The sequence below is a fragment of the Chaetodon auriga genome, chromosome 14 (genome assembly GCF_051107435.1).
Source record: "Chaetodon auriga isolate fChaAug3 chromosome 14, fChaAug3.hap1, whole genome shotgun sequence".
Lineage (NCBI taxonomy): Eukaryota > Metazoa > Chordata > Actinopteri > Chaetodontiformes > Chaetodontidae > Chaetodon > Chaetodon auriga.
Window position 1 is genome coordinate 4,674,126 of NC_135087.1, and position 25,931 is coordinate 4,700,056.

General features: G+C 45.7%; 2 protein-coding genes across 2 annotated transcripts; one reads left to right on the plus strand and one right to left on the minus strand.

The window, feature by feature from the left end:
• Positions 1-308: 308 nt before the first annotated feature.
• Positions 309-18,603, minus strand: trip11 (thyroid hormone receptor interactor 11). The gene is made up of 21 exons (XM_076748667.1): positions 17,992-18,603; positions 15,060-15,136; positions 14,231-14,341; positions 13,635-13,937; positions 12,954-13,022; positions 12,704-12,869; positions 12,275-12,601; positions 12,096-12,136; positions 11,879-11,977; positions 11,446-11,649; positions 8,034-11,078; positions 7,708-7,848; positions 7,118-7,311; positions 6,617-6,780; positions 6,314-6,417; positions 6,104-6,203; positions 4,839-4,920; positions 4,116-4,230; positions 2,533-2,655; positions 1,988-2,132; positions 309-1,839 (listed from the first exon to the last, which is right to left on the minus strand). The coding sequence occupies exons 1-21, from the start codon at positions 18,128-18,130 to the stop codon at positions 1,625-1,627; spliced, it is 5,964 nt and encodes a 1,987-aa protein (XP_076604782.1). The 5' UTR covers positions 18,131-18,603; the 3' UTR covers positions 309-1,624.
• A 702-nt stretch (positions 18,604-19,305) lies between these two features.
• On the plus strand, positions 19,306-25,183 carry LOC143332100 (E3 ubiquitin-protein ligase MSL2-like). Its single transcript, XM_076749365.1, has 3 exons — positions 19,306-20,350; positions 21,402-22,813; positions 23,177-25,183. The coding sequence occupies exons 1-3, from the start codon at positions 20,209-20,211 to the stop codon at positions 23,477-23,479; spliced, it is 1,857 nt and encodes a 618-aa protein (XP_076605480.1). The 5' UTR covers positions 19,306-20,208; the 3' UTR covers positions 23,480-25,183.
• Positions 25,184-25,931: the final 748 nt, after the last annotated feature.

Here is a 25,931-nt window from a genome sequence, read left to right on the forward strand (position 1 = left end):
CAGCTGGATTCAATCAGGGAGAGCCAGCCCCCTCCAGTCACAGCGCACAGAGTCAGCGGCCCCACAGCGGCGCACTCCCTCCGACAGGCTGCTACTTCTGTGCTGTTGGGGGGCGAAAAGGCATAAAACATAACAGTGAGTGTCTGTTTTCCAAAGATATAAACAGCCCCCACCTCTTTCTCGTGCAGCTGAACGACGCTGCACATCTGGCGCAGCCAACGCAAGCGATCCACGCTGTAGTAGACACATCTGGTTTGCATGAATGTGCGTTAGAGAAAGAAAAAAAAAAAGACAAAATGCACGATAGTAAAGGGTCAGCAGTATCTTTATTTGATTTGAAATTCCAATTAAATCACAGGTACTAAGCTTGGCTAAGGATCATCCAAGGTCAAGGCAATCCCACTCCTTCTTGACACCTCTGAGCTTCAGATTTTACATTTACAAAAATTCTTTTACAGCGAGGATTTACAGTTTATACATTTCATCAATACACCTGGACAAACCCTGTAACATTCCTTCTGCAGCGGCTGATTGATGTCTATACAAAAATGTCGAGCAGCTCAGTTACACGCTGGCCAGCTCTGGTCAGGTAAAACCTTTCCAATGTGCAGTTTTTACATTTTGTAAATATATATATTTATATTAACCATTTACAATCCGGATTATACAACTATCTAATTAGCAAAAATGCAGGCACTTAACTTCCAAAACTTCCTCAGTGCCCATAAATAGGAAAAACGCCACCCATTTACATATATATAACTATATAATAGTACTGTACTTAAACATAAGAGCAGTCTCGAGCCTCTGATCGACCGCAGTCCGCAGTTACAGCCATAATTACGCTTGTTGCATATCACAGTCTGGCTGTCTGGAAAAGACAAGATCTAGCAAAAATGTCTTTATGGTTTTAACAGATGGACTAAACCACATAAATCTCTACGCAGGCTATTGCGGCCAGAGAGCTTCTAGGCAAGGCCTGGATCAGAAACAATTCACTGCATTGTTGAAAAGAATAAAACGACTCAGAAGACGAGAAAAGTCCTTCAATGAAAGTCGAAGGGCGAGAACTGAAGGACAGGTTTCCTCTTGCAAACAGAGGCGATGATAACCCACAAACTGTTCTCAAACTGCACGCAGTGAGTTTACAAGGTCACTTGTGTTCAGCACTGGTGCGATGAATAGAAATCAAAATGTAAGATGGAACTCAAAAGGACATTTTCTACAGAAACCTACTGTGCTGCTCTCACTCTGACCCACAACTTGAAAATGTTCTCATCCTGCATCCTTTTCGCCTGCGGAGTCACTTCATTGATCATTTTCGACTTGTGGGTTCACACTTAACAACAGCGTTGAGCGGCAAACACGCTCACTGGTGTGTAAAGGGAGACTCTGCTGCATAGAACAGTAATTGCAAGTAAAACTGAGTCTAAAAAACAAAAACTGAGTTTCAATCCCCTCCCAGAAAAAGGGAATATTTAGCTTTCATGAATTCTCTGATCATTTATTTTTGCAGGAAATAAAAAAGAGCAGCAGTAAGTAGCAGAGCTGCTCAAATATCTCAGTCTGTGTAGTGTACAGCTCCTGTTGAATTAAGGAGTCTATCTGGCACTCGTGGGACCGATCACTGCTTTAGCAGGTCTTTGAGCACAGCTCCAGCGCTGGCCTCGGCTGAGACCGGCACAGGCGTGAAGGTGGGCAGGGCGTCAGAGATGGGCTTCATCAGCAGGTGACCTCCCGAGCCGCCGGAGCCGGAACCGGCCAGCAGGGGCACCGCCGCGGAGCGCGGGGCCAGGAAAGGATTGGCCTCGCCGGCTCGCTTTCCGGCGGCTGCGGCTCCTGTGAGGAGAGAGGCTTTAATTGAAATGAGGCTTGATGTGTTTGGGGGTGTGAGAGAAAGAACAGCACCTCCTGTGTGACATGACTGATTAAGCGCACCAGAGACAGAATCATCCTGGCTGCGGCTTCTCCCAGAGGGGTCGTTTACCTGCGGCGGCGCTGGAAGCAGCGCTGCTGGTTCTTCTCGCAGGCGGGGCGCTCAGAGGCTTGATGTCAAGGACCGAGAGCTTTGGTGCAGGCAGCGCTGGGGTGGACTCCATCTCCAGGAACTTCACAAACATCCCTGAGAAGGACTGCAGCAACACATATCACATGAGATTTTTTGCGAGGAAATGCTGCTTTACACCCTGAAGAAGGCGTGTTAGCTTCGGACGAGCATCCTGGTAAGAAGTGTGAAATCCAGCTGATTTTAATGCACAGCTTTTCTAATTCAAAGAGAGGTCAGTCCGGGTCTGCGTGTGGCAGGGATGTCGCCTAACTTGCGGTGCTGAAGTGATCTGTTGAGACCATGTCGGCCAGCATGAAGCGGTGTGTGACGGTGGTTCACAGGCACAGACAGCATGTATGAATGCTTTGTTTCCCGATCGCAGTTGTTGCTGTATGTTTCTTTCTTTATTTAATGAGAATGAGAAGAGTAGAGCACACTGTAAAAACACAAAGTGTGTTGAAAGAACTAAATGTGGTGTTTCTTACAGTGTTTAGCCCTTGGCCACTGGTGGGCCTCTGAGGAGTGTTTGGGACACTTTGAGCTCCGCGGCCTCCCAGCAAGCTTGACACCCATCCAGTAACACCGTGCCGTCCGTCCTCCTCCAACATCTGCAGATGGGAGGCAACAGATAGACAGATACTATTGAATTCTTAGACGGAATAAAGTCTCCAAAGCATCACACACACATAATTTACTGCCAAGCACACAAAAGAAGTCGTTAACCCTTTTGTAACCAAGCGAAGGGATGAAGAGTGCAGGTACAGCGAAGGTTACAGGCTTCTTCTGCTCATTCAGGCTGTTTCTGAAGAGTCCATTTTCTTCTGTTTTCAAAGAAGTGGTTGGATTATTTCCGTTTTAATTGCCCTTAGTTTCCTGTCTGCTTGCCAACACTTTCTGGAAAACTATTTTGTGGACCCGCTCTTGAGTTAAGCTTATATACAGGCGCTCTTTGCCGACAGCCCACACTCCTCGAGGAAACATGCAGCTTTTTCATTCACTGTCATCCACACGCACTAATCATCAGCGCCATTTGCCTGGCGGGATTCAGATATATGGAGCGTATGGATCACAGCTTTGGGCTAAAAAGGGCACCAGGCGGAGGATACTAGCTGCTCCACTGAGGCCGACTCTGAGAAGTCGGCTGGTTTTGTGGGACACTTGGCTGCCGTAAACACGAGTTGAGTGGAAAATTTAAATGGCACTAACAGGAGATGGGGGAGAGATGAAAAAAAAAAAAAAAGTGGAACAACCTCCAACACAATAAAAATTGGTCTGCTGAAGAGTTGTAATCGCATTTGCCCCTCATCCTGTATCTGTTTTCCTTTAAGAGTGTTGGGTAATACACTTTGGAATCGCTGGACGGAGTCCCGCAGGGCTCCTGCCAGAAGATCTGGGTAAGGAAATGCTTTCTTTTTCAGGGCCGAGCACTGAGAAGATTTTCAGGCGCTGCTGGAGTTAAAAGTCACCGCTAAACGCTGAGTTTCAGGGTCGACTGTTTGTCTCTCGGGGACGTCTTTAACTAATTAAGCGTTTCAAAGCGTTCTGCGCAGAGTGAGGAAAGCGAAGTGTCTCAACAACCGCTGGATGATTGGCCATGAAAACTGAGGATGAATCCTACTGACCTCCATAAGCCACTCACATTTCCTCTAGCGCCACCAGCAGGTTGACATTTCTGTTTTTTCTTTGTGAATTGTTGCGACAACTATTGGATGTATTAACTAGAATCTGGTCACATGTTCATGCTCCCCACCTGTACCTGCACAGGGTGAATTAGTACACTGTGTTGGACGTATGCTCTATACATCTTTGCACATGCAAGAATTTTGTAAATGTGCAAAAATGTATAGAATTAAGTGAGTCTTATATATAATTTCTTAATTTTATTAGTGAGGTCATGCATTTATTCGAGCCATGCTCCAAATACTGCTCGCTGACTGTTGATGCATCACACTGGAATCAAACTCGGTATTATTAACATCAATACTGACCCACTGCTGCCAAAGAATGATCACGTGACTATGTGTTTGCTCAAGTGAATACTTCGAATATGAGTCAAGGAATGTCTCGCCTTATCGATGTCTTCTCGGCTCAGTCCCAGAACACTTCCCATGAGCCTCAGCACATCGGCACGCTTGGTTTTAGGTGTGTGGAAGTATCCCAAGAACAGGTTCCGCATCAGGACTCTGGAAAGAGAATAATATGAATAATAAGGGATGATGTAATTCAAGAGCTCGGTCACATTTTTTCACAGCTGCATGAATTCTAAATAAACCCCGAATCTATCAGTCTGAGCATCTATTTACATGTGTTTCTCCTGGGAAACAGAGGAACACGAGCTTTATTTAGAGCAATTCAAGCACGTTACAGGAAAACGTAACTTTTTAAGTAATTGCTGCTGTCCTGTGAGCTAAAAGCGCCTTATTTTCAGCTCCAGGACAAAGTGTTTTCAGGGCAATCCGCTGCTTTTAAATGCTTTCTGTAGCTAAAGATGCAGGGACATTTTCTGAACCCATGAAGAAACACTTCATTATCATTAATTTTATCTGAAAAACTCAAAATCAGCGACAAAGTGCAGTCACAGGCGTGATCCTCTCAGTGCCGTAACGCTTTGAAAGATGAGACACTTTCAGATTTCATACTGCAGAGTGACTTTCTACAATCCTTTGAAACTGTGGGGGAGTAAGCTGAATAATTTCTGACAGTCCAATGAAAACCATATGGGTTCTTAATCATAATCTCATTTAGACGAATAAAGGAATGTCAGACTTAACCCCGATAGGACTGAACTCACTTGTCTATCTTCCCCTCTGTGCTGTTCAGGAGATTCATCAGTTTCCTCTGCACCTCCTCCAGCATCTCCTGTCTCACATCCACTGTGACACACGGACAGACAGACAGAGAGTGAAGAGATGCTTTTTAATCTTCTGAAGTAAAGTTCGTGTCCCTGTTTGTGCCTTTTATGTACTGACATAGCATTCAATCACAGCGCAGAGCAGAAAAAACACACACCCAACGATCTTTGAGTGGCCCAAAAGGTCGTTAAACATCACTTAGCTCTGTTTTAAAGCTATTTCCAAATCCTCAAAGACTGACTGCACAATGAAGAAGACTTCTGACTTGGTTCAGTTTGTACAGATTAAGACAGAGCATTCCTCATATCTGGCTGCCAGTGCAGAAAAAGAGGCACAATATGAGAAAAGGGGTTAAAAATCATCTTTTTTTCTTTTTTTTAATTACGCAACAGAAATAAGAGCATTTCATCCATAAGAAATTTAACAGCATGTTAATATTTTGCTTGTGTGTCACAAAAAGAGCAGGCTGTGTGTCATTTCCAACTCACTGCATGAGAAATGTCTTTTATATCTCGCAACAAATGGAATATTTTGTCATCTAGATTAGTCTTTGAAGAGCTTTTGAGGATTCTGGAGTTTATTTTTTGAAATATCAAATTCAAATTTAGCGTTAATACATGAGTGGAACAACGTGAGGCTCCCGCACAGACATACCAACGTTATCCTCTCATTGGTGAGACTGTGGATCAGAACTTTCTCACAGTTAACCGACTATTAATAGACCCAATGTAAATTTTCCACAGTTGACTGATTCATAAAGTAAATGTATAGGCTCATATCAGGTCTGAACAAATACAACGTCTGAGCAGCCAGAGAGGCTGGAAAAAAGAAAAACAGTCTGAGAATGTGCTGTGATGGAACGGTCATACTGTATCTGAGAGCGATAAGAGTGAAATCTGCTGAGAAAGACACAAAAAATAAACGAGGGGATCAGAGTGTCTCTTCATTTGTTTTGGCTCCGTTACTCAGACTATGATATGGGCATGTGCACGCTAAAATAAGGAAAAAAAAGGTCAATGTTTAAAGGCTGCCTGGGCCACAAAAAGCCCCCCAAGGATGGCAAATTCTGCAGTAAACATGGAAAACATGAGATTATGAGTGTTTTATCTGATCAATCCCTGCACAGCTTTCACTGTGAAACCCCTCAGAGGACCCGTGCAGAAGCAGCTGACGGCGGCGGCGGAAACACTCGGCCGCAGCTCACCTTGTTTTTTCAGCTCCTCAATCTGCTCCTCCTTCAGATCGAGCTGATCGGTGAGACGAGACGCCGAATCCAGAGCAGCGTTGGCTTCGTCGAGGTTAATCTGAATCAGAATATGCGACATGTGCTCACTGTGTGGCCTGTGCTGACGGCACATGTCAGACATGATGAAAGCGAATGGATCCTCTGAGCAGTTATTGGTCGCTGGTTTACCTGAAGGGCAGAAGCTTGGTCCTCCAGCCTCTCAGCTTTTCTCCTCCACTCCTCCTTCTCCTTCTTGTGCCTGTCAAGCTCTGCTGAGTACATGGCTTTCTCCTCTGAAAGAGGACAAGAAAATGAAGAGTTTTAATACAGGTAATATGGAATTTCATTGCCCGACTGCAGACACAAACTGTCTTATCACTATCGCCAGGTTCTCTGATTTTAGGAAAGATGTTGGCTGAAATACTCCATACTGCCACACTTCATGAGCACAGTGAAGAGTGAAGAGTGATGAAGCTGAAGCTGCAGCCTTGCCTTGTTGAAACTGCTCTAGCACCATCTGCAGGTTGGAGAGCGACACTGCGTACTGGTTGACCTGCTCCTGAGACGTCCTGAGGTGGGTGAGTGCGTCGTCCCTCTGCTTCACCACTCCGCTCAGCTGCTCCTGCAGAGACTCCACCTGCAGGCTGGCCTGCTGGCTGGAGGCAGAGGGAAGCAGGAAAAACAGCAGGAATGACTTTAACTAGCTGTGTAACCTTTATTTAATCAGCTAATCTGATGGAGATCAAGATGTCTTTTGCAGGAGAGACTTGAGTACAGCAGAAAAAAGTTTAACTAATAAACTTAAGATGACAAAAGAAAAAACAAGTAACAGGGGACCAAAGATTGTCGTGAGGGAGAGTAAAAAGATACAACTCTACCACGTGACTTGCCAATTGTGCAGACAAGATTTTCCAACAGTCGTCTCAGGACTGTTATAAACTCAGTGTGGTTATTTAAGGTGACGGATGTCCATGTGCATCCCCGATAACTAACCTGGCGTTCTCCACAGCACTCGAAGATGTGGCCAGTTTGTCGTCCAGCAGCGCCACCCTCCTGCGTAGGTCAGTCTCCCTGTCCTCTGCAGCGAGGGCTTCTCTCGTGTACGAGTCCTCGATCTCCAAGAGGTGATTACGCAACCTTTCCAGCTCCAAGGTGAGGCGCTGTTCTTTATCCCTCATATGCTGCAGCTGCGAAGGAAACAGACACATCGTAATGCCTGTAGATCGACAGCAGCGCATTAACCTCACTTAAACTGTGAGTGTTTCGATTTGACTGGGCAACAGCTAACGGTGGTTTTACAGTATGAAAGATCTGTAACATCTACCAAATCAGCCATTTTTTCTGGATCAATGCAGAAAATCTGATATGGATTATAAACCCTCTTTGTCTTCAGTCTACACTGAACCTACGTGTCCTAAGTCAAATGGTTTGACAAAATAATGTGATTAAACTGGGAATGGAAATACACACTGAACTGGCTGTTTTCAACACAAAGCCTGCGTTGAATTTGCAGAGAGAAACAGACACAATACCTTCACAGTTAAAATCAAAGGGTAGTCAGCAAATATCATCTGTCGTCCTACCTCACTTTGAACTGCAGTGGTCTCCATTTGCTTCTGCTTGAGCGCCATCATCACCTGATCCCTCTCCTGCTGGAACGCCACAGCTTTCTGCTGCATGGACTTCATTTCACTCAGGAGTTGATTCAGCTCACCAGACTTACCCTGCACCACAGCATTGCCAGAGGAAGTCATAAATACAGCGATTTGAGAACAAAGAACAAAGAAAACTCTCTGCTTTGCTTTTAAAATCACTTTGATGGATAGTTGAAACGTTGATATCTTGCATAAAGCTATACATGAAGTGGCTTATCTTTTCTTCCCATGGTGATAATAGATTTCTGACTGACCTGATCTTTGTCCTTGAGCATCTTCTCCACAGTTGCAGCCTTCTCGCTCACTGCACTCAGTTCAAACTCCTTCTCTCTCAGCAGGAGAGAAACCTGCATGTTGGTTTCCTGCAGCGCTCTGAACTCCGACTCTTTCTCTCGAGAGCGTGCGGCCACCAGCTCGTTCTCCTCCTTCAGCTTCTTCCCGTCCATTTCCAGAATAAGAGCGCGCTCTTTCAGGTTGGTCACGGCCTGCTTCAGCACCTCGTTGTCGTTCTCACGGTTACGCAGTGCCTCGCTGACATGACTGAGCTGGTCGCCTTTGGTTTTGATGAGCAGGTCTTTCTCCCTCACAGACCTCTTCAGGGCCTCCAGCCTCTCTCTGAGCTGCCGAACCTCCTCGGCTTGACTTCTCTGCTCGCTCTCTGAGGCAGACGCTGAGTTGGAGAGCCGGTGGTTGTTCTCCTGAATGGTCCTGATCAGGTTTTCCTTCTCGGCCAACTGAGCTCGTAATCGTACGAGTTCCTCCTGCAGTTTCTCGTTGCTCGCCGGTGGAGACGCCTGGTGGCTTTGAGCATCAGCTGTGAGGGAAGGTCCGCTGGACTGAGCGGCTACGACTTCAGGAGTCTGAGCCACGCAGTCCAGTTTACCCAGCAGGACCTCCTTGGTGGTGCTGAGCTGGGTGATGGTCTGCTGCACCTGAGCCAGTTCTTGACTCAGACTTCCCAGCCTCCTTTCCTTCTGCTCGTAGCTCTGGATCAGTCGAGTGTAGTCCACCGTCAGCTTGGAGCTGCAGTCGCTGTCAGCAGAGACCTGACCCTGCAGTTTGATCAGCTCCTCCTGCAGCTGAGCCGACTCGTGCTGCATGTTCTTGACTGTGGTGATCACCTGCTGCTTCCACTCCTCCATCTTCTTCACCTGTTGTTTCAGCGTGTCCCTCTCCTGCAGCAGCTCCTCAAACTGGTTGCTGCTGACGCCTCCGGAGCTGGCACCGGACTCTCCTCCGGAGGTCTGCAGGACGGTCACCAGGGTTTGGCACTTCTGGGTCAACGCATCAATCTCTATGTCCTTCTCCCTGATGATGCGGGACAGGTTCTGGATGGTCTCCTTGAACATCTCTTGGCTTCCTGAGGGATCACTCATGTTTTGGAGGCGTTGGTTCTCCTGCTGAAGCTTCACCAGGGCCGCCTCCTTCCCTGCCATGATATCCATGAGACGGTGATAGTCGGAGCGAAGCTGGCTGTTCTCTCTGGTCTTCTCATTAAGCACGGCTAGCACTTGCTCTCTCTCCACAGCGTAGGCCTGCAGCTGCTGCTGTAGGAACATGACATCCTGGCTGTGTCCGCCACCGACACCCATGGACACTCTGGCATGAAGTGCCTGGATCTCCAGGTCCTTCTGCAGGATCATCTGGGACAGTTTGCCCACTTCATCACGGGACACCACCAGCTGGTCCAGCTGTTTGGTCAGCGAGAGGTTCTTCTCGTTCAGCTGGCTGATCTCAGTCTCTTTCTCTTTGATGCCTTTCACCAGTTTTTCTATTTCTACCTTAGACAGGTCGTGCTTCTCGTTGCCGTTCTCCTGATTTAGAGTCTGGGTCTTCTCCTCCTGCAGGATGATGACCTCTCCCTGCACAGGAGAGTCGGCAGGACCTCGACTCTCACTGAGCTGATCCACTGTCTGTTGAAGGCGGCATATCTCTTCATCTCTGGCGTGGATGAGTCTGTCGTAGTTAAGTGTGGTCTGCTGATGGCGAGCGTGAGCCTGCTCAAGCTCACTCTGCTGAGCCTGGAGGGACTGCTGTGACAGAAGGAGAGAGGCCTGCTGCTCCTCCATGGTTCTCCTCAGAGTCTGGATCTCCTCTTCCAGACCATTCCTGGAGGACTTGAGCTGGGTGATCTCCGTCTCCAGCTCTGTGATGATGTCTAAGGTCCTGGGCTCAGCCAGAGATTGAGGTCTGCTTTGCTGATCCCTGAATCGATCGATCTCTTCTTTCAAATGACTGTTCTCCTCCTTCATGCCGCCCAGCTGTTTATCCTTCTCATCTAGTGCCTGTTTGAGAGCTTCCGCTTCCTTTGTCGCGACTGCAATACTGTTCTCCATCTCAGCCTGCAAGTCAGAAGCGTTCTGTTTTAAAGTCTCCAGGAAGGTGTCTTTCTCCTGCAGTAAATCCGTCAGCTGCTTCTGCCCTGCAACTGTGATCGAAAGCATCTCATTGGTGTCTCTGTGGTCGGACGCCAGCTGCTCCATGTCTCTCTTCAGCTGAGCTATCTCCATGTCTTTCTCCTGGTTGAGTTTGATGGCTCGCTCATGCTCCATCTGTAAAGCGGAGGCATCCATGGAGCGGGCTCGAGTCAACTCCTCGATGGTCTGCTGGTACTGTTTTGCCTGCTCTGTCAGTGTGCTCTCAGCCTGCCTCAGTTCACCCTCCAGCTGACTTTTCTCCAGCTTCAGCGCTTCGATTCGAGTGTCCTTCTCCCGTATCGTCCTGTTCAGGGCTGCCTGGCTTTCCTTCATCTGCTTGGTCAGTTCTTCGCCTTTACCCTGAGCTTGCTCACTCTCTGTCTTCAACCTTCTGTTCTCCATCTTCAACTCATAGTCCTCAGACATCACCTTCTCCTGGGAGCTCCTCATCTCATCCAATTCTCTCCTGAGGTCTGACAACTCCCTGTCCTTCCCTGCTAGCTTCTCCTCAGTTCCCTGTGCCACAGCTCCTCTATCCCCTGCCTGGTCCAGCTCTGCTTTGGCAACAGACAGTTGCTTCTCTCTCTCCTGCAAAGTCTTCTTCAGCTCTGTGATTTCTCGACGTGCCTCCTTGTTCTGCTCCTGTGCATTTCCAAGTTTGTCCTTCAGCTCCTTCACTGATCCTTCCAACTGCTGTTTGCCCATATGCAGGTCGTTAAGGGTGAAAGCGCTCTGGCTCATTTTCTCTTTTTGGGTCTCCAGCTCTTGCTTCAGTGCCTCATTCTTGTCTTTGGTTGTGTTCAGCTCTGCAGTCAGGCCCGTCAGTTTAGCCTCGGCCTCCTTCAGCTGTCCAGAGAGCTGATCCTTCACTGAGATCATGTGCTAAAGAGAGAAAACGTAGAAACAAAACCCACGATTTAAAAGTCAATAAAATGTTTCCCTGTTGTGTTTTATTGTGAAGGGTTTCTACATATCTACATATGCAAGTTAAATAAAAGCTCCTAGAGAACTAAAGACTATATTACACAACATTACACCAACAACATAATGCATGTACGTGTATGTATATGTGTGTGTTTTTCATATCTCTGTTATTTTGTCTTTTGTTACGACTTGATCTGAATCTTTCACTGTTTACACTTTAAGTATTTTAAGGCGGTTCTTTGTAATGCACTTTGCTGTAAGTGCTATACAAATAAACTTTATCAGGTAATAATAATAATAACAAAGCCATCATGGTCAGTCGGACCTGTGTTGCTTCCTGGTTCTGCCGGTCTAGTTCCTCCAGCTCTGACATCAGGGTGTCCCGCTCCTCCTCCATGTTTTTTAGGCTCTTTTCTCTCCTCTCCAGCTCTGTCTTCAGGTCCTCCAGTGACTCCGATTCACCAGACTCAGCTTCATTGCTGCTAACTATCTGCTCCTTGGCCATCTCAAGCCTTTCCTGCAGATTAAGCTGTGAAAAGAAAACCACAGAAATCAAGAATTACACTTCAGGACTTTTATATATAACCCAAATGACCTCAGTTATCCAGATGGTATATTTCTACGTCCCATTATTAACATTACATCATTAGCAAGAAGGTGCAAATGAACTCAAAATTTCTCCATCTGAGTTCTGATTTTTCTGTCTTACCAACAACACATGTAGGTGTACTTAGAATAAGTATACAGTATAGACAAACCTTTTCTTGTTCTAGGACTTCTTTTTCTTGTCTCAACGTCCCAATAATGGTGTTCAGTTCTAAGATGTCTGCATGCTCAACTTCTTCCTTTGGTCCTGCCTAATTATCAAAAGTTAGATATGCCATTAAGTAAAGGTGTTAAGTCTTAAAACCAACCAATATATACATTATAAAGGTTAAACATGATGAATGGTTCATGATTCATATTTACACGTACCTCAACCAGGCTATTCAGTCTCTCTATTTCTTTCTCTGAAGCTGGAAAAGTAAAAGATTTCGCGTCAGAGTAGATTTTATGACAATATAATTATTCTAATAATTATTTGAGGTTACAGCATTAATTAAGTAGATGAGAAACAACAGGATTCAACATGAAACCAAATGGCAGCAGTATACCTGCAAGGTTTTTTCTCAACACTTGGATCTCGTGGTCCAGCTGAGCTTTCTGCAGAGCCTTCCCCTCCTGCTCTTGCACTCGCGCCTGAAGCTCAGTGACGGAGGCCTGCAGCCGGGTGTAGTTCTGCAGGAGCCCTGCGTTCTCTTCCTGGGCGTCATCCTTCTCCAGCTGCAGCGAGGCCTGTTTGCTCTGTGCCTCTTCCAGCCTGGCAGACAACTCGGCCAGCTGCTTCTCCCGCTGATCTGCCGCTTCCTGCAGAGAGCTTATGGTTTTCTGGAGTTCAGGCAGCTTGGAGGCGTCTGATGGGGATGTGGCCTGACCACCACCTGGAGAGGAGACGGAGGAGGGAGTTCATTCTGTAAATTCCTATCCCTGCCACAAGTTTTGATTCCCACATTTCCAATAACAAATACCAAAGGTGGGCTAACCGCTCTGAATCTGCTCCTCCAGCTCCTCTATCCTCTCCTCGTACTCTGCTAACTCGTCTCTATGTCGCCGTGTGATGTCCGCCATCTTCTGCCGCTGGGCGTCCTGCACAGCAGCCAGTTCGTGCTGGTGTTCATCCACCTCACGACTCATCTCCTCTCGCAGATCCTGTTCCAAAGGGGAAATAATGTCATGGTTAGAGTCTCAGTGTAGGAATATAATAAATTTAGTCTTGCAACAATGAAAACTCACCTTAATAGTTCTTTGAAGTTTGAGAATCTCACCCTGGTCGCCGTTACCTGCTCCTGCCCCTGCTGATGCCTGAAAAAATGTAACAAATTAAAACAATTAAGGTTAAAACAAAGTATAATGAACTAAAATGAATGTGAAATGGCTTCTTGTGATTGTCTAAACCTTTTAGTTATGGAAATATGTTGTTTTCTGGCCCAGACTTAAATGAGAAGAATGATGCTATTCTCTGAGAACTGTGGGGTTAATATGAAGCTACAACAAGGAGACAGTTAGCTTAGCTTAGCAGAAAGACTGGAAACAGGGGGAAACAGCTAGCCTGGCTGCAGATCTTACTCATTATTTCAGAATAAATGTTATATCTTGTTTGTTTAATCCGTCCAAATCCATACAAAAACCAGTTCAAGAGTAAAAAGTTGTGATTTTTCAGGGGCTTATGGACTACTTAACTGTCAATAGACCATCCCACATATAGCTCCCTATAAAACCACAAACATACAGCAATATTGTGTTAATTACTGAGCTTTACAGGTGATGGCAGGTGGATTTTGTGACCTTTGGACACACCTGTTTCCTTGTCTTTGTGCTAAGCTAAGCTAAACACCTGTAAAGATCAGTTCCTTTATCTGGATGACCCAGATTCACCTCCCTGTACCATCTGCAGCACATTCCCATCATCGTTACCTGAGACATTCGCCTCCAGTGAGCCACCTCTGCCTCCAGGCGCATGACTTCTGTCGACAGCCGGTTGATCTCTTGCTGTGACCAGATGACATCGCTGAGGTCCATTTCATCGCTGTGGAAACCCTGGTGGGAGCCCCCGGGCCGCGACAGGAAAGAGGAAGCAGAAGAGGAGGTGGTGGTCGAGGAAGTAGTGGTGACAGGCAGCAACGCTGGACCGACGGAGGCAGACTGAGCCGAATGCTGCAGGTTCTGGACTTCTTCCTGGAGTCCACTCTGCCGAGCTTTCAGGTGACTGATCTCCACCTGAGAGCACACAGACAAACATTAGGATGCTTTATGACAAGCAGAGACATTAGCTTCACATCCATTTTCGTCGAACCACCTTTGGAGCTCAAACTGATCACATGTCCTTAATAACTGTACACAGTTTGCAGAGATGTGTTCATTACAGATGGGATTTAGTTATCCAACTGTACGTTACAGGGACATGATTCTAAGTCACAAGAGTTTTTACCTTTTTGCTCTCGGAGGACATATTTTAACATGACATGACAAGTGTCACCTGACTGCTTTAATGTAAACACAAATGTACGAACATCTTTCTGTTGCAGGAGGGCTCGGTACTCTGCAGACTGTCTTTTAATCTGGATCTCTGATGCCTCCAGCTTCTCCTCGAGCTCGGCGTGGAGCTTTCTTAATCTGTCATACTGCAACAAAGAGAGAGAAGGGAGGAAGTCAATAACACGGAAATGCAGGAGATTAACATTTTGTCTTGTTCTGAATACTGGAGGGGGGTCAGAGGTCGTAGTACAGAGCAGCATCCTGGTGCTTAGAGAGATGCTAGAGGGCACTTTAGCTGGATGGATGCTTATTAACACAGTGATACACACCCATCCTAAAGAATAAGGCTGGCATACACTACATTTTTTCTATAATCAACAAATCACATGAAAAGATCAAAACCAACAATGTGTCAGACTTAAATGGCAACAATGGAGCTCTGTGGAGCAGAGAAATAAGATATAACAGGTTTTTAATGCACAGATAATATATGTTGACAGGTTGAATTCATTCTTGGTTTGGGCTTTCAATATGCATTTCATGCATGGATTACTCTTCCAAACACTGGCACTGGCTGCACCACTGAGACAGAAGAGCTACTGAAGACCAGACAGGCCAGAGTTTGCAAATGTGTACATGATAACATTGATGATGAGAGAAGATGAGATGAGAACATTGAGGCTGCATTCCATCTGCTGCAGTGCAAGGTGGCTCAATGGGACACTTCAACAACAGTTGAACTAATGCATTCCTTATGTTAGTGGTCACGCCTGTGCTTTTCCTGCTATGACAAGCCAAAGGTCTATGGTGAGGAAGGCTACTGTTTCGCTTCACCTGTTGACTGAAGTGAACAAAGGATCTCACCTCAGATTTCTGAGTGCCAAATGCAGCCTCGACTTCAGCCAGCCTGGAATTGGACACCTGCAGTTCTGTGGCAGCATCTGCAGTGACGTGGAAAAAAAAAAAAATCACTTTAACAAAGCAAGATATGCACAAGTCCTAATTCTTCACAAGAGGAGGTAGCTAAATTACAAGCAAGAGAAACATAAAGGATTATCTTTATTTAGCGTTCTGGGAACATTTATTTCCAAATGAGAAGCAGTCTCCATGTTTATCTGCCATGCCAGGGGCACATTCAAGAGATACTGGCCGGCGACTCTTATTCCCCTTCTCTATCTTAGTCACACACTTGCACACAGACCTGCTTAACCCGGCTCACATGACGAACAAACATGCATGGCTGAGCACGCCAACATTTCTAGAGATCCTGCGATGTGATCTTAACAGCTGGGCGAAGCTGAGCGAACTCATGAAATTAAGTAAGTAAACTGAAGCCTGCAGGCAAATGCATTCATAGTTACTATCCTCTCTTTATATAAAATTGCTTAAAAGACAGATTTCAGGGCTGGCATGCAGAACGCTTCACAGCAGTCCGGTGCTCCAGAGCCAGTGATAAGAATTCATACTTTTGGTTTTTGACAAGAGCTGTGAGTTGGAGACCTGTGGCCAAAGTTCTCTTTACGTCAGAGCTTTATCACTCACTCTCTGTTTGCTTTAGACTGATGGCACTTTCCGATTTAATCGGCCAAATATGATGGAGCATGTTGACACAAGCACCAGAATTTTTACATTTTGGCTTCAGAAAATACAAGACTAACACACAGTCCTCATGGTAACATCAATCCAGTGACTTCCTGCACCGCTGAATTCAGAATCAGGCATTTCAAAGAGAGTTTCATGTTACTTTTTCCCCCTTTTTTGATTTGATCATGAGCAAAAAAAGAAACAAACCAATGAAGCCTGTAATCTGTATCACCACCAGGCTGTTACCAGTTCCACTGACAATGAATGAGTGAGTGACTGCATCGACTGAGAATGTTTGCTTGAGATTTTCCACCCCAATAACTCCTATTTTGAATTTCAACTTCAAAGGGGAAAGCTGCAACAGATGAAAACGCTTGACTTGTGTATGAATGAAAAATCTTCCACCAGTCAATCAAAACAAAGACTTCTGATGGGCATAATGTTTTTTGACATATGAAGCTCAACCAAAGCAAGTGGGTTACACATACAGGCAGCTGCATTTGCATCAGGATAACAGGAAACAGAGTCTGACACAAACAGGGGGCAAGAACAATAGTATGACTTCAAATTTAAGCAGCATCCTTTAAAAGCACCTTAACAACATGACCCTAGTAAGAGCTCCTAACTCTTCCAAGTTCATTCTCTGGCGCTGTGAAGTGACCCCGGCAGGAACAATTTAGACGGTTGTGTGGTGTGACAGACTTGGAAGACCGAAGTGTAGGATTTGGAGCTTCTCTCCCCTGTGTTTAACAAATAATTACATATAAGTCTACGTGCTCAGTTAGCTTGAAGCACAGAAGAGGCTACAAATAACTGGGCTGACTGATGCTGAAATGCAGTGGTGGCATGGAAAAAGCAGATTATTTAAAGGCACCACAAACTGTAAATGAAACTGTACACTGTGAGTAACTCTGACTGTCTCAAGACTTCCACAGCTAGAAACTAAAGAAAAAAAAGAGTCACTCAGAGAGATGCTGACTTTCAAATCTGTGGGCACAATTATAAAATACTGAGGTGATTCACATTTTAAGAGGTAGATTTTGTAGTTTGCTGCTAATGACACAGTTTGAGAACAAAACTCAAACTTTCCTGCCATGCAGGGAGTCGGACTCTCATTCAGTGTCCACAGAGCCACAACAGAAAAGGGAGTTCTCAGTGTTGTAGTGTTTACATAAAGCAGCTAATCCACCTGAGAACAAGAATATCTCTGAAGCAGCAGAGCAACAAAGCAGCAGGGCACATTAATCAACTCAGAGCATCACTTGGTGGTTACATTAAGTTTGTTCTCGACTTTAATTGAGCCAGTTGTTTACTACGGTCACATTTTTCTTATACTGGGACATGTGCACTGCCAGTCATACGTCTTAGCATGTCACATGCTTTAGCAATGCAAGAACAACATCGCTGTAATTACTCTATAACTGAGAATCGTTTGGAATGTATGTTTTGTAGAAACTGTCTTATAGAGGTGTTGAGTGAACTTCTCAGTCATTTTGGAGGATGAACATCGTAACATTCATGAAAGCTGAATCTACTTCAGGGCAGTTACACAGATGTCTTTCAACGTATTGACTTACAGGCTGTTAGTTTAAGCTGCTTGCACTGCGTATTGTAAAGCAGCTATTGAGCGTCTGTCTGTTTGTTTCTTGCACCGTCTACATACAGCATCATACAGATAAGTGACAGACTGATTGACCAGTCAGTCAACTGCTGTTGTCTGCGCTCAGGAAGCTGATAAAACAAAAAATGTCTGCAGACACTCGGAGACAATGCACATTTTTTATTTTCAAATATTTAAATATATATAAATAGCATATCAGCCAATATATATGCAAGTCTTATGGCTTTTTCAGCACCGTCCACCTGTTTTCCACATCCCTCACTGTCAGTCAGAAAAGCCTTTTTGGTAGTTACTCCTCTGTTGTGAGGTGACATCTGTCTGCAAAGACAGCTGAAATATTTTTCCAATCGTCCTAAAGACCAACATCTTTTTTTTATTTTACGACCTGCAACATCAGAACATGAAGGCACCCTCGGTAGGTGCTTTATTTAAGGTTAGTTCATTGGACCTGTCAGCCAGCTAATGCGTACAAAAATACACACATTGCTATTATCAACCAGAAACGTACGCTATCTGCAACGCAGTTATAATTCAAAAACTGAGTGTGGTGATGTGGCTAACAAAGAGATAAAAACAGGAAGGCAAACTTACCTCCTACTTCTTCCACCCCTTCCAGTAACATGTCTTTGGTAAAGTTTGATATCTGTCCGGTGAAAGAGGACAGGCTCCCACCGACCTGGCCCAGAGACTGACCGAGGCCGGAGCCGAGTCCACCCAGCCACGATGACATCCTCAGGAGGGCTACAAACCAAACAAAAACAAAGCAGGGCCGGACACGGCTAGGGGGCTAGCCTAGCTTTGACTGCAGACGTGTTGCAGTCAACTTCGTCATCAAGCTAAAGTGTAAACTGTATAGCACACAGACGTCGTTAACTTCCAAATCCACTTTAATCTTCGGTAACAAAGTCGCTTTCCAGGCTGACAGACGCTCATTTAGCAGAGACCCCGGCTCGTAACAGCTGACCCTTTTGCCTGAAGGAATTTTTCAAGACAAGCTAGCTAAGCGACGCTATATCGCAGCTTTTCTGCTCAAACCTTAGATTACGGCCTTATGTTGACGTCTGCGTCATCCGCGGTACGCGAGAGAAGTATTTTCAGCAGTTTTTAGCGGCTCTAAACAACACAGCACCCAGAAAGTGCCACCTCAACTGCAGCCATTATCAGCTCGGCAGCGGCGATGGCTGTCAGGTTTGACGTGGACACAGGGAACGGAAGCGGTGCATGGTGGGATACTGGAGGACCAACAAATTCAAGGTGCGTTCAAGAACCAAGAGAACTACAACGGAGAGTCACGCGCTGCCAGTGTATCTGAATAGAAATAGTATATATACCTTGTTATGAAGACATAACATCGACATATCTTCTTTTCATGCAATATGGTAGTTCTTTTGGATTGATTTTTGGACAAAGTTCCATCCTTTATTGTTTCTTTTTCAAGAAATGATGATGGTGTTTAGCTGAAATAGTGGCAGTGGCAGCTAACAGGGGCACTTCCGGTGGCAGTCTAAGGTGCCACTGACCTGTCGCTGTTTGAGGCAGGTGCCACTGACGAAGCCCATGCTGGAGACATTTGCAACTCAATTTTCAACTCCTTTAAATTTTCAGCCCTCACCTACAGTCTTTGGAAATCTAGCTAATCATTCAGTGCTGATATGAACGGGAACAAAAGCTGATGAAATGGCTCAGTTGCTCCATTATATCCTTTTAATCAAACCAGACTCTATTCTCGCCATCTTCATGAATTAATTAATCAATTGCTGCTTTTATTTAACAGACCTTTGCGCCGTTTGTAACAGTATAAACGAAGAAAGTGAATGGCAGCAGAAGGAAGGCGCTGTGGTGTGCTCAGAGCAGAATGTGATCCCTGCGTACACTACGGTAACCAGGGTAACTATGGGAAGTCTCGCGTGATGATGATTGCCTGTCGAGAGAGGTTGATGCGAGGAAAAGTGGAAAATCGAATGATTGATGCATTTGTAAAACGGATAGTTAGCTATGTTCCGATCGCTGCTCGCCGTGTATTATAGTAAAACGTATCAAAATCGTAGGATTTCAATTTACAGCTTGCATTTCCCTCCTTTGCGTGAGGTATAAGGCGGCCCTAGGGGGGTTAGTGATACGGTTGGATTTTCGCTAGCTAATTTTGCTAGCAATGCTAACGCTAGCTGGTTAGCTTTGTTTACATCAAGTGCGCGCCTGGGATCTGGTAGCTAATTGCTAACCAGACGAATGTGTGATCCAAGGAGTAGCTCTTCGTTCAATCAGGCATCGTCGAGGACACATTGTTGGATAGTAAATGGGCTCTGTGGCCAACTTCCACTATCTCTCGTGTAAAACGTTTGGCTGATGTCGTAAGCTAACACTAGCTACACAATGCTAACCTTTTGATCATGGATCGTGTGATCATTTGAGTCACTGTTATCCGTTATGTAGTAGTAGGGATAATGCGAGTAATTATAACCTAGGGTCTTATTGGTAGAAATACACAGAATCTTGTGATCCAAAAGATTTCGTTGGTGAATAGGAACGGCTACGAACCGGTGATGCTAACTTTAGCTAGCCACCCGCCGAGCTAACGTTGTGCGCGTTTAGTAATAAGCATGTTTTAGCATGTTCGTTGTCTATTATCGTGTCTGTTATTAATTCATATGTCTGCATTGACACACTGGAGTGGCTGATTGTTGCTCCGCGAGGCCAGTTCATTTTTCCTCCATCCACCCTGAGACTTGGCTATCTTTAGCTCCGTCACAGCTAGTGGCTGGCTTTTTTCCTGGGCCGTGTTTTCCCTGAGGCTGCGGAGTGCCCGCTATGAACCCCGTTAATGCAACCGCCCTGTACGTGTCCGCCAGCCGGGCCGTGCTGCAGTGTGACCCGAGGCAGCCGAACACCTTCGCAGATATGTACACGTTACTGCCCTTCTTCCGACAGTCCCTCGCATGCCTTGTGTGTGGTAAGCGTCCTGAAAATATTAGACTATTATGGCAATACATGTGACTCGCTCTAGTGTTGTTCTGTGTCTTCACATTGAAAGATCATCATCAGTTTTCGTACGGCAGATCAGTTTCATTCTACTAAAACCAATGAGTGTTTCATAAGCTTACTATACATATTGACTAAAGTGTCCGTGGGCGTGCGCGTGCTCGCAGCTGTTGACACGGTTTGTGGTGCTCACCACCGTGGTCTCCTTAGCAACCGAGGCTGAGCCCCAGTCATCTGTCCTCTTGTCAAGACAGATGACTCCTCTGCTGTTGTGTCTGTTGCAGAGCCATGCGTTTTCTATTCATGCTTTATTTACTAACTCCACTCAGCTAGTGGAATATCATCTCTGGCACAGCTTGCTTGAGAGATGTGCAGTGTTGACAGAGTGATATAGCAATAGATCAGACCCATGCAGATTACGTGATGGTGCTTTTAAGAGTGATTATTTGTGCTTTTATGCAATATGTAACCAGAACTACAGGTGGGGGGATGTTAGCAGTAAAATCAGTCATGTGATCAGTATTGTGAGTCTTTGTTTTATTTCAATAACCTGGGACATAAGTTTAGACAAAAGTCAAAGAAGCACCAACATTTAAGGTACAGACAAAAATCCCAGATGAGCCACAGATCATAATATTGGTATTGCTTTCCAGACTATGCCGAAATGGAAAGTTGGTACTAAAACAATTGGTTAATAAATTGATTATTTAGTCGACAGAATTGTTCAGGGTATATCTAGAAAATCGATAAAGTAATTTTCCAAACAAAAACTCCAACCATTCTCTGCTCCCAGCTTCTCATTGTGGGGATTTGCTCATTAGTTCTGTTTCATTATAATTTTAAAAGGAATATCTTATGTATTCTTGTAAAGTAATTGCTAATGGTAATTACATCTGTTGCTATAGAGGCTTGATGGTGAATGGAAATGACTTCTGTGGTCCAGTTAGTTGATTGTGCCATTGTTGCTGTACAGTGGATAAACACTTGGTTTAATGGCTTGCTCTTTTTTTTGTGTGTCTCAGGTAAACTGCTCCAGGATCCCATTTCCCCAACACATCCAGAGTGTCAGCATTATGTCTGCCTGGGCTGCAAAGGCCAGAAGATGCAGATCAGGCCGTCGTGCAGCCGCTGTAAGGACTATTCCTGCTTCCAGGAGAACAAACAGCTCTCTTTGCTGGTACAGTGCTACAGGAAGCTCTGCCTCTATGTAACTCATTCACCTTTGCTGCAGTTGATCAGCAGCCATGTAGGAGGGTCTCCGGAGGTTATGGCCTTGCTTGAAGAGGTGCTAATGTCACACGAAGAGGAGATCGAGACAGAGGACCCAAGCCTTGCACAAGAAGATGCAAATCCCTCTGCCTCTCAGTCCCTTACTCCTACAGAGGCACCACCTGCTCCTGCAGAGCTCTCAGCTGTACCCCAGAGCTCCTCCTCTGACCCTCTGTGTTCCAATGGACCGCAGGAATGCAATGGAGAAGTGCTGGAGGACTTAGATCCCTCATCTCCCGAGCTGGAAGTATGCGAGTTGGTAGAGGAGCAGCCACAGGCAGGTCTGTCTGTGTCCAGTACAGGTTGTGGTGGTCTTGAGCTGAGTCTGACCACTGGACCTTTAGCCCCAACTCCAGGCACTGTGTGCTCACTCAGGGATGGGGAATCTAGCAGCAGGGAGCTGGAGGAGGGGGAGGTGTTGCTTCTCAGTGTGGAGGAGGTGTTACAGACTTTGGATCCCCTTCAGCCCGGTCGAGATTCTTCTCATGTACAGCCAGAAAGAACACACACTCGCACACACATAACCACGGACAGAGCACACGCTCAGATGTACATTCAGCTGGACGCAGCTCACAACTACACACAGATTCGAACAGACAGGACTAACACAGTGGCAAGCCATGGTCCCCACATACACACACCCTCCTTCGATCCCCCTCCAACCTCCAAGCCCCCGCCAGTCCGCCTTAAACGTAAGCGATCTCGTTCAGAGAGTGACAGGGAGAAGGTGAAGCCCCTCCCTATCGCCTCCATCCTGCAGGGCTCCTCCTCACACTTACACACTCCAAACCCCTCTCAGACACTGCACACACAACCACCTACGCCCTCCTTAACTGTACCAGCACACACATACTCGTCTGTTCCTAATGGGGCGCCTCCCAAGCCCAGTCGCCCTGTGCAGAACCACAGTAAGGGTGCCAGAAAGCATGTCGACCCGGGCCCTAAGAAGCCTCATGCGAAGGCCCGCAGTGGTGCAGGCTCCAAGACCAAGGACGGAAGCAAAGACCAGCGGTTGATGTCAGGCTGCCTTGTGCCCCCAGCGCCTGTCAGGCCTCCGTATAAGAAGCCGGTGGAAAAGAAGGGCTGCAAGTGTGGCAGGGCCACTCAGAATCCATCTGTGCTGACCTGCAGGGGGCAACGCTGTCCCTGCTACTCAAACCGCAAGGTGAGATTATCACCATTGTACGTTTGGGATTTTTGGGGTCATCTTTTCACTGGTTTTACTGATAACCAGCTAACCTTTTCTGATAAATTGGCACTTCAGGTGTGTAATGACATTACACACCTTTTCTTTTTTTCCTAACACTTGTTGCAAAAACTGCAACCTGGGATTTACATGATCTGAAAACTTCTTTTTAAATGGCCTAAATTGCCTCTTTTTCATTGAATTAATGCACTACCACACTCTTCTTCAGTCTTCTCAGAGTTACTCTGGGTTAGAGCAGAAGCAATTTTGCAGCTTTCCTGTGACGTTGGTGTGATGCAGATCGACTAATGTTCCTTCTCTGGTTTTTGTCATGTTTCTCAGGCGTGCTTGGATTGTATCTGTCGAGGTTGCCAGAACTCCTACATGGCCAATGGTGAGAAAAAGCTAGAGGCCTTCGCCGTGCCAGAGAAAGCCTTGGAGCAGACGCGGCTCACACTTGGCATCAACCTCACCAGCATCACGGCGGCCGCGGCGCTCCGCAACCCGGCGACCACCAGCATCCGTGCGAACACCCTCCTCAATGTCGCGACAGCAACGGGGACCCCCGTGACCACGGCCTTCCTGTCCCCCAGCCCCCCACAAGAGCCCAACTACGAGGACAGCCTGGAGCTGCTGATTGGATGAGAGGCTGGGACTCCAAAAGAAAAAAACAAAACAGACAGCTCGGTGCTGATTGAATGTGATGGCTGATCATTGTGTCTGTCAGACAACCTGTACCTCCCCCCCCGAGGGGAGGCAACCTAAGGCAGCTATGGGTCTGTCCTGTCCTGTAACCTGCTCTTCTTCTTCTGTGTTGGAAAATGCTGAGTAGTAAGACTAGCATGGGTGTGCCAAAGCCTCCTGTATTGTGCCTGTGCGCCGGTGTGTATTGTTGCCTGCCTGTAGTTAAACACTTATACTCGGTTCCAAGGCCGTTCTGTACTTCAGAGGTGCTTTTTGTTCATAGACCACAGACATACTGTAAGAGGCAATAGGAACCCATACCAGGTTTTGTGTTTGTCAATGTGTGCGCACGATTATAGAGTTGAGTGTGTGCGCATGTGTGATTTTTGGTGCATAACGATAACAAAACCCGAATCATTATGTCTCAGTCGCCCGTCACAGCGTTTTCCACGTTTGCGTGTAACTCCATGTATGTTTAAGAAATGCATAGTTGGTATTAGGACGGCCCTTACTAACCTTAACCCTGTATGTGTTCACACCTTAATCGTGAATGAATCTTAATGACTAATCCACGGAGAAGTTCTGTCTCACACCAGACTGTATGCCTTTTCTATCTCGTTAACTCACTCAATCCAAGTACTGTCGACTGATAATGAATTTGTCTTAATGAACTTGACTGATGCAGGCATTGTACAGGCAGCAAGATAATGTCTAAGCACTTGGCTGGCTCCACGGTTTCTGTGTGTAAGCGTGTGTGTGTGAGTGTATGCGCCTGCTGAGATTTACTGTAATGTCAGCGGGGAGGCAGATGGTGGGTTGTAAGCACTTAGACTGATTGATTGGCCAAACTACAAGTAAAACCAATCTTGGTTATCATAGCAATAGGAGCACAGAGAAGGAGCCTCCCAGCTCTCGTGCACACACGCAGCTGTTTACAGTATTGCCATTTATATAGACTATAACTGACTGTCTTCTAAAATATTACACCGTTATGTTTTGATTGTGGGATTGTATATGACTCTGTGTGTGTGTGTGTGTGTGTTTAGATAAACTGAAGCCATAGGTTGACATTGACAGATGAAATATCCTCTGCGTGTGCATTTCTTCCCCCTGGTGTAGTGTCTTGACTGCTTAGAGACCAACTCAGAGACTATTTTTGATACCAAGTGTTTGAGAATTGGTACCACTGTCTTTGTATGTGTGTGTGTGTGTGTGTGTGTGTATGTGTGTGTTTTGGTTAAAGCACCTTGAAGCCCTCCTATAACTCAAGAGGCTGTGTATCGTCTGTGTTTGTGTTTACTGTCTCAGCTGTAACTACAACATGTTTGTCAGTCCAGTCATGGTGACCAAAAAGAGACTGAAGGAGAGAGAGAAGAGAGGACTCAGGCAGACCAATCAAACACCTTGGTTCTCCACTCATAGACCAGGAAGCAGCAGGTGGATTACAGTATGATCAGCAAATATGATCTATCTTCCTGCGTGTGTCTGTTTCAAAATGTATTTCTGTTGGGCATTACTTGAACCCTGATTAGTTTTTGGTATTGTTTTTTTTTATGTAAAGACTCTTGTTTGAGGAGTGACTCTTATTATTGCTGAAACATTCACTGCCATAATATGGAAACATGTAATACAACATGAATTAAATGATAGTTTTTTACTTTTTCAGTTTTGTGTCTTTTTGTGTAGGGGGGATATTTGATTGCAGGTGGGTGGCTCAACACATGCACCATCACTGAACACGGCTGTGGATGGAGATCTGGACCTCAGGCTAACAGCTTTTTTCCCTTCTTGCGCAAGCTAGGAGGAATCAGGGACATAGTGTATGTCAATAAAATGGAGAATTATTGTGAATCCACTCTAATTCCCCATTCAATGAAGAGGAAGACTGAGGATAACCTAAAATTAAATCTGTACAGGAACTTTGAGAGCCTACAATTATGCTAGTTAGCGGGCTGTACGTGGGCACAGTGGTACTTTGAGCTAAATGCTAACGTAAACACAACGACAAACGTTATCATTGTTTGGAAAGTATAATGCTTACCATGTTTCCCCTCTTCTTGTGTTAGCATGCTAACATTTGCAAATGAGCACTGATGGGAATGTCATTTAGTTTTGCAGCTACTGGTGCAAAACTAAGTGACAAATGTCCGCCTCACGGTGGTGCCAGAGGAAAAGTGAGGTGATCACCAAAGTCACTGGGATTCCTCGTCTGTGGACCGTGAATGTCTACAGATTTTTATGGCAATTCATCCAACAGCTGCTGAGTATTGCCTGTCCTGGAGCCACGCGCTGGCTAGCATGGCCAATATGTGATGGAATATGTGGTTTGTGCTTGTTAATACCAAGACCTAGAAAACATACAGATTTTTTAGCTTCAGTCTCTTTTCATACTCGGTCCATTCAGACCAGACCA

Excerpts from the sequence above, each read along its gene's own strand:
- trip11 (XM_076748667.1), bottom strand. The coding sequence starts at position 18,130 with ATGTCATCGTGGCTGGGTGGACTCGGCTCCGGCCTCGGTCAGTCTCTG. Across the intron at positions 7,312-7,707 it reads CCACTGCAGTTCAAAGTGAG|CTGCAGCATATGAGGGATAA; the intron begins GTAGGACGACAG and ends TTTCCTTCGCAG. Across the intron at positions 6,781-7,117 it reads AGTGCTGTGGAGAACGCCAG|CCAGCAGGCCAGCCTGCAGG; the intron begins GTTAGTTATCGG and ends CTCTGCCTCCAG.
- LOC143332100 (XM_076749365.1), top strand. The coding sequence starts at position 20,209 with ATGAACCCCGTTAATGCAACCGCCCTGTACGTGTCCGCCAGCCGGGCC. Across the intron at positions 20,351-21,401 it reads CCTCGCATGCCTTGTGTGTG|GTAAACTGCTCCAGGATCCC; the intron begins GTAAGCGTCCTG and ends TGTGTGTCTCAG. Across the intron at positions 22,814-23,176 it reads CCTGCTACTCAAACCGCAAG|GCGTGCTTGGATTGTATCTG; the intron begins GTGAGATTATCA and ends CATGTTTCTCAG.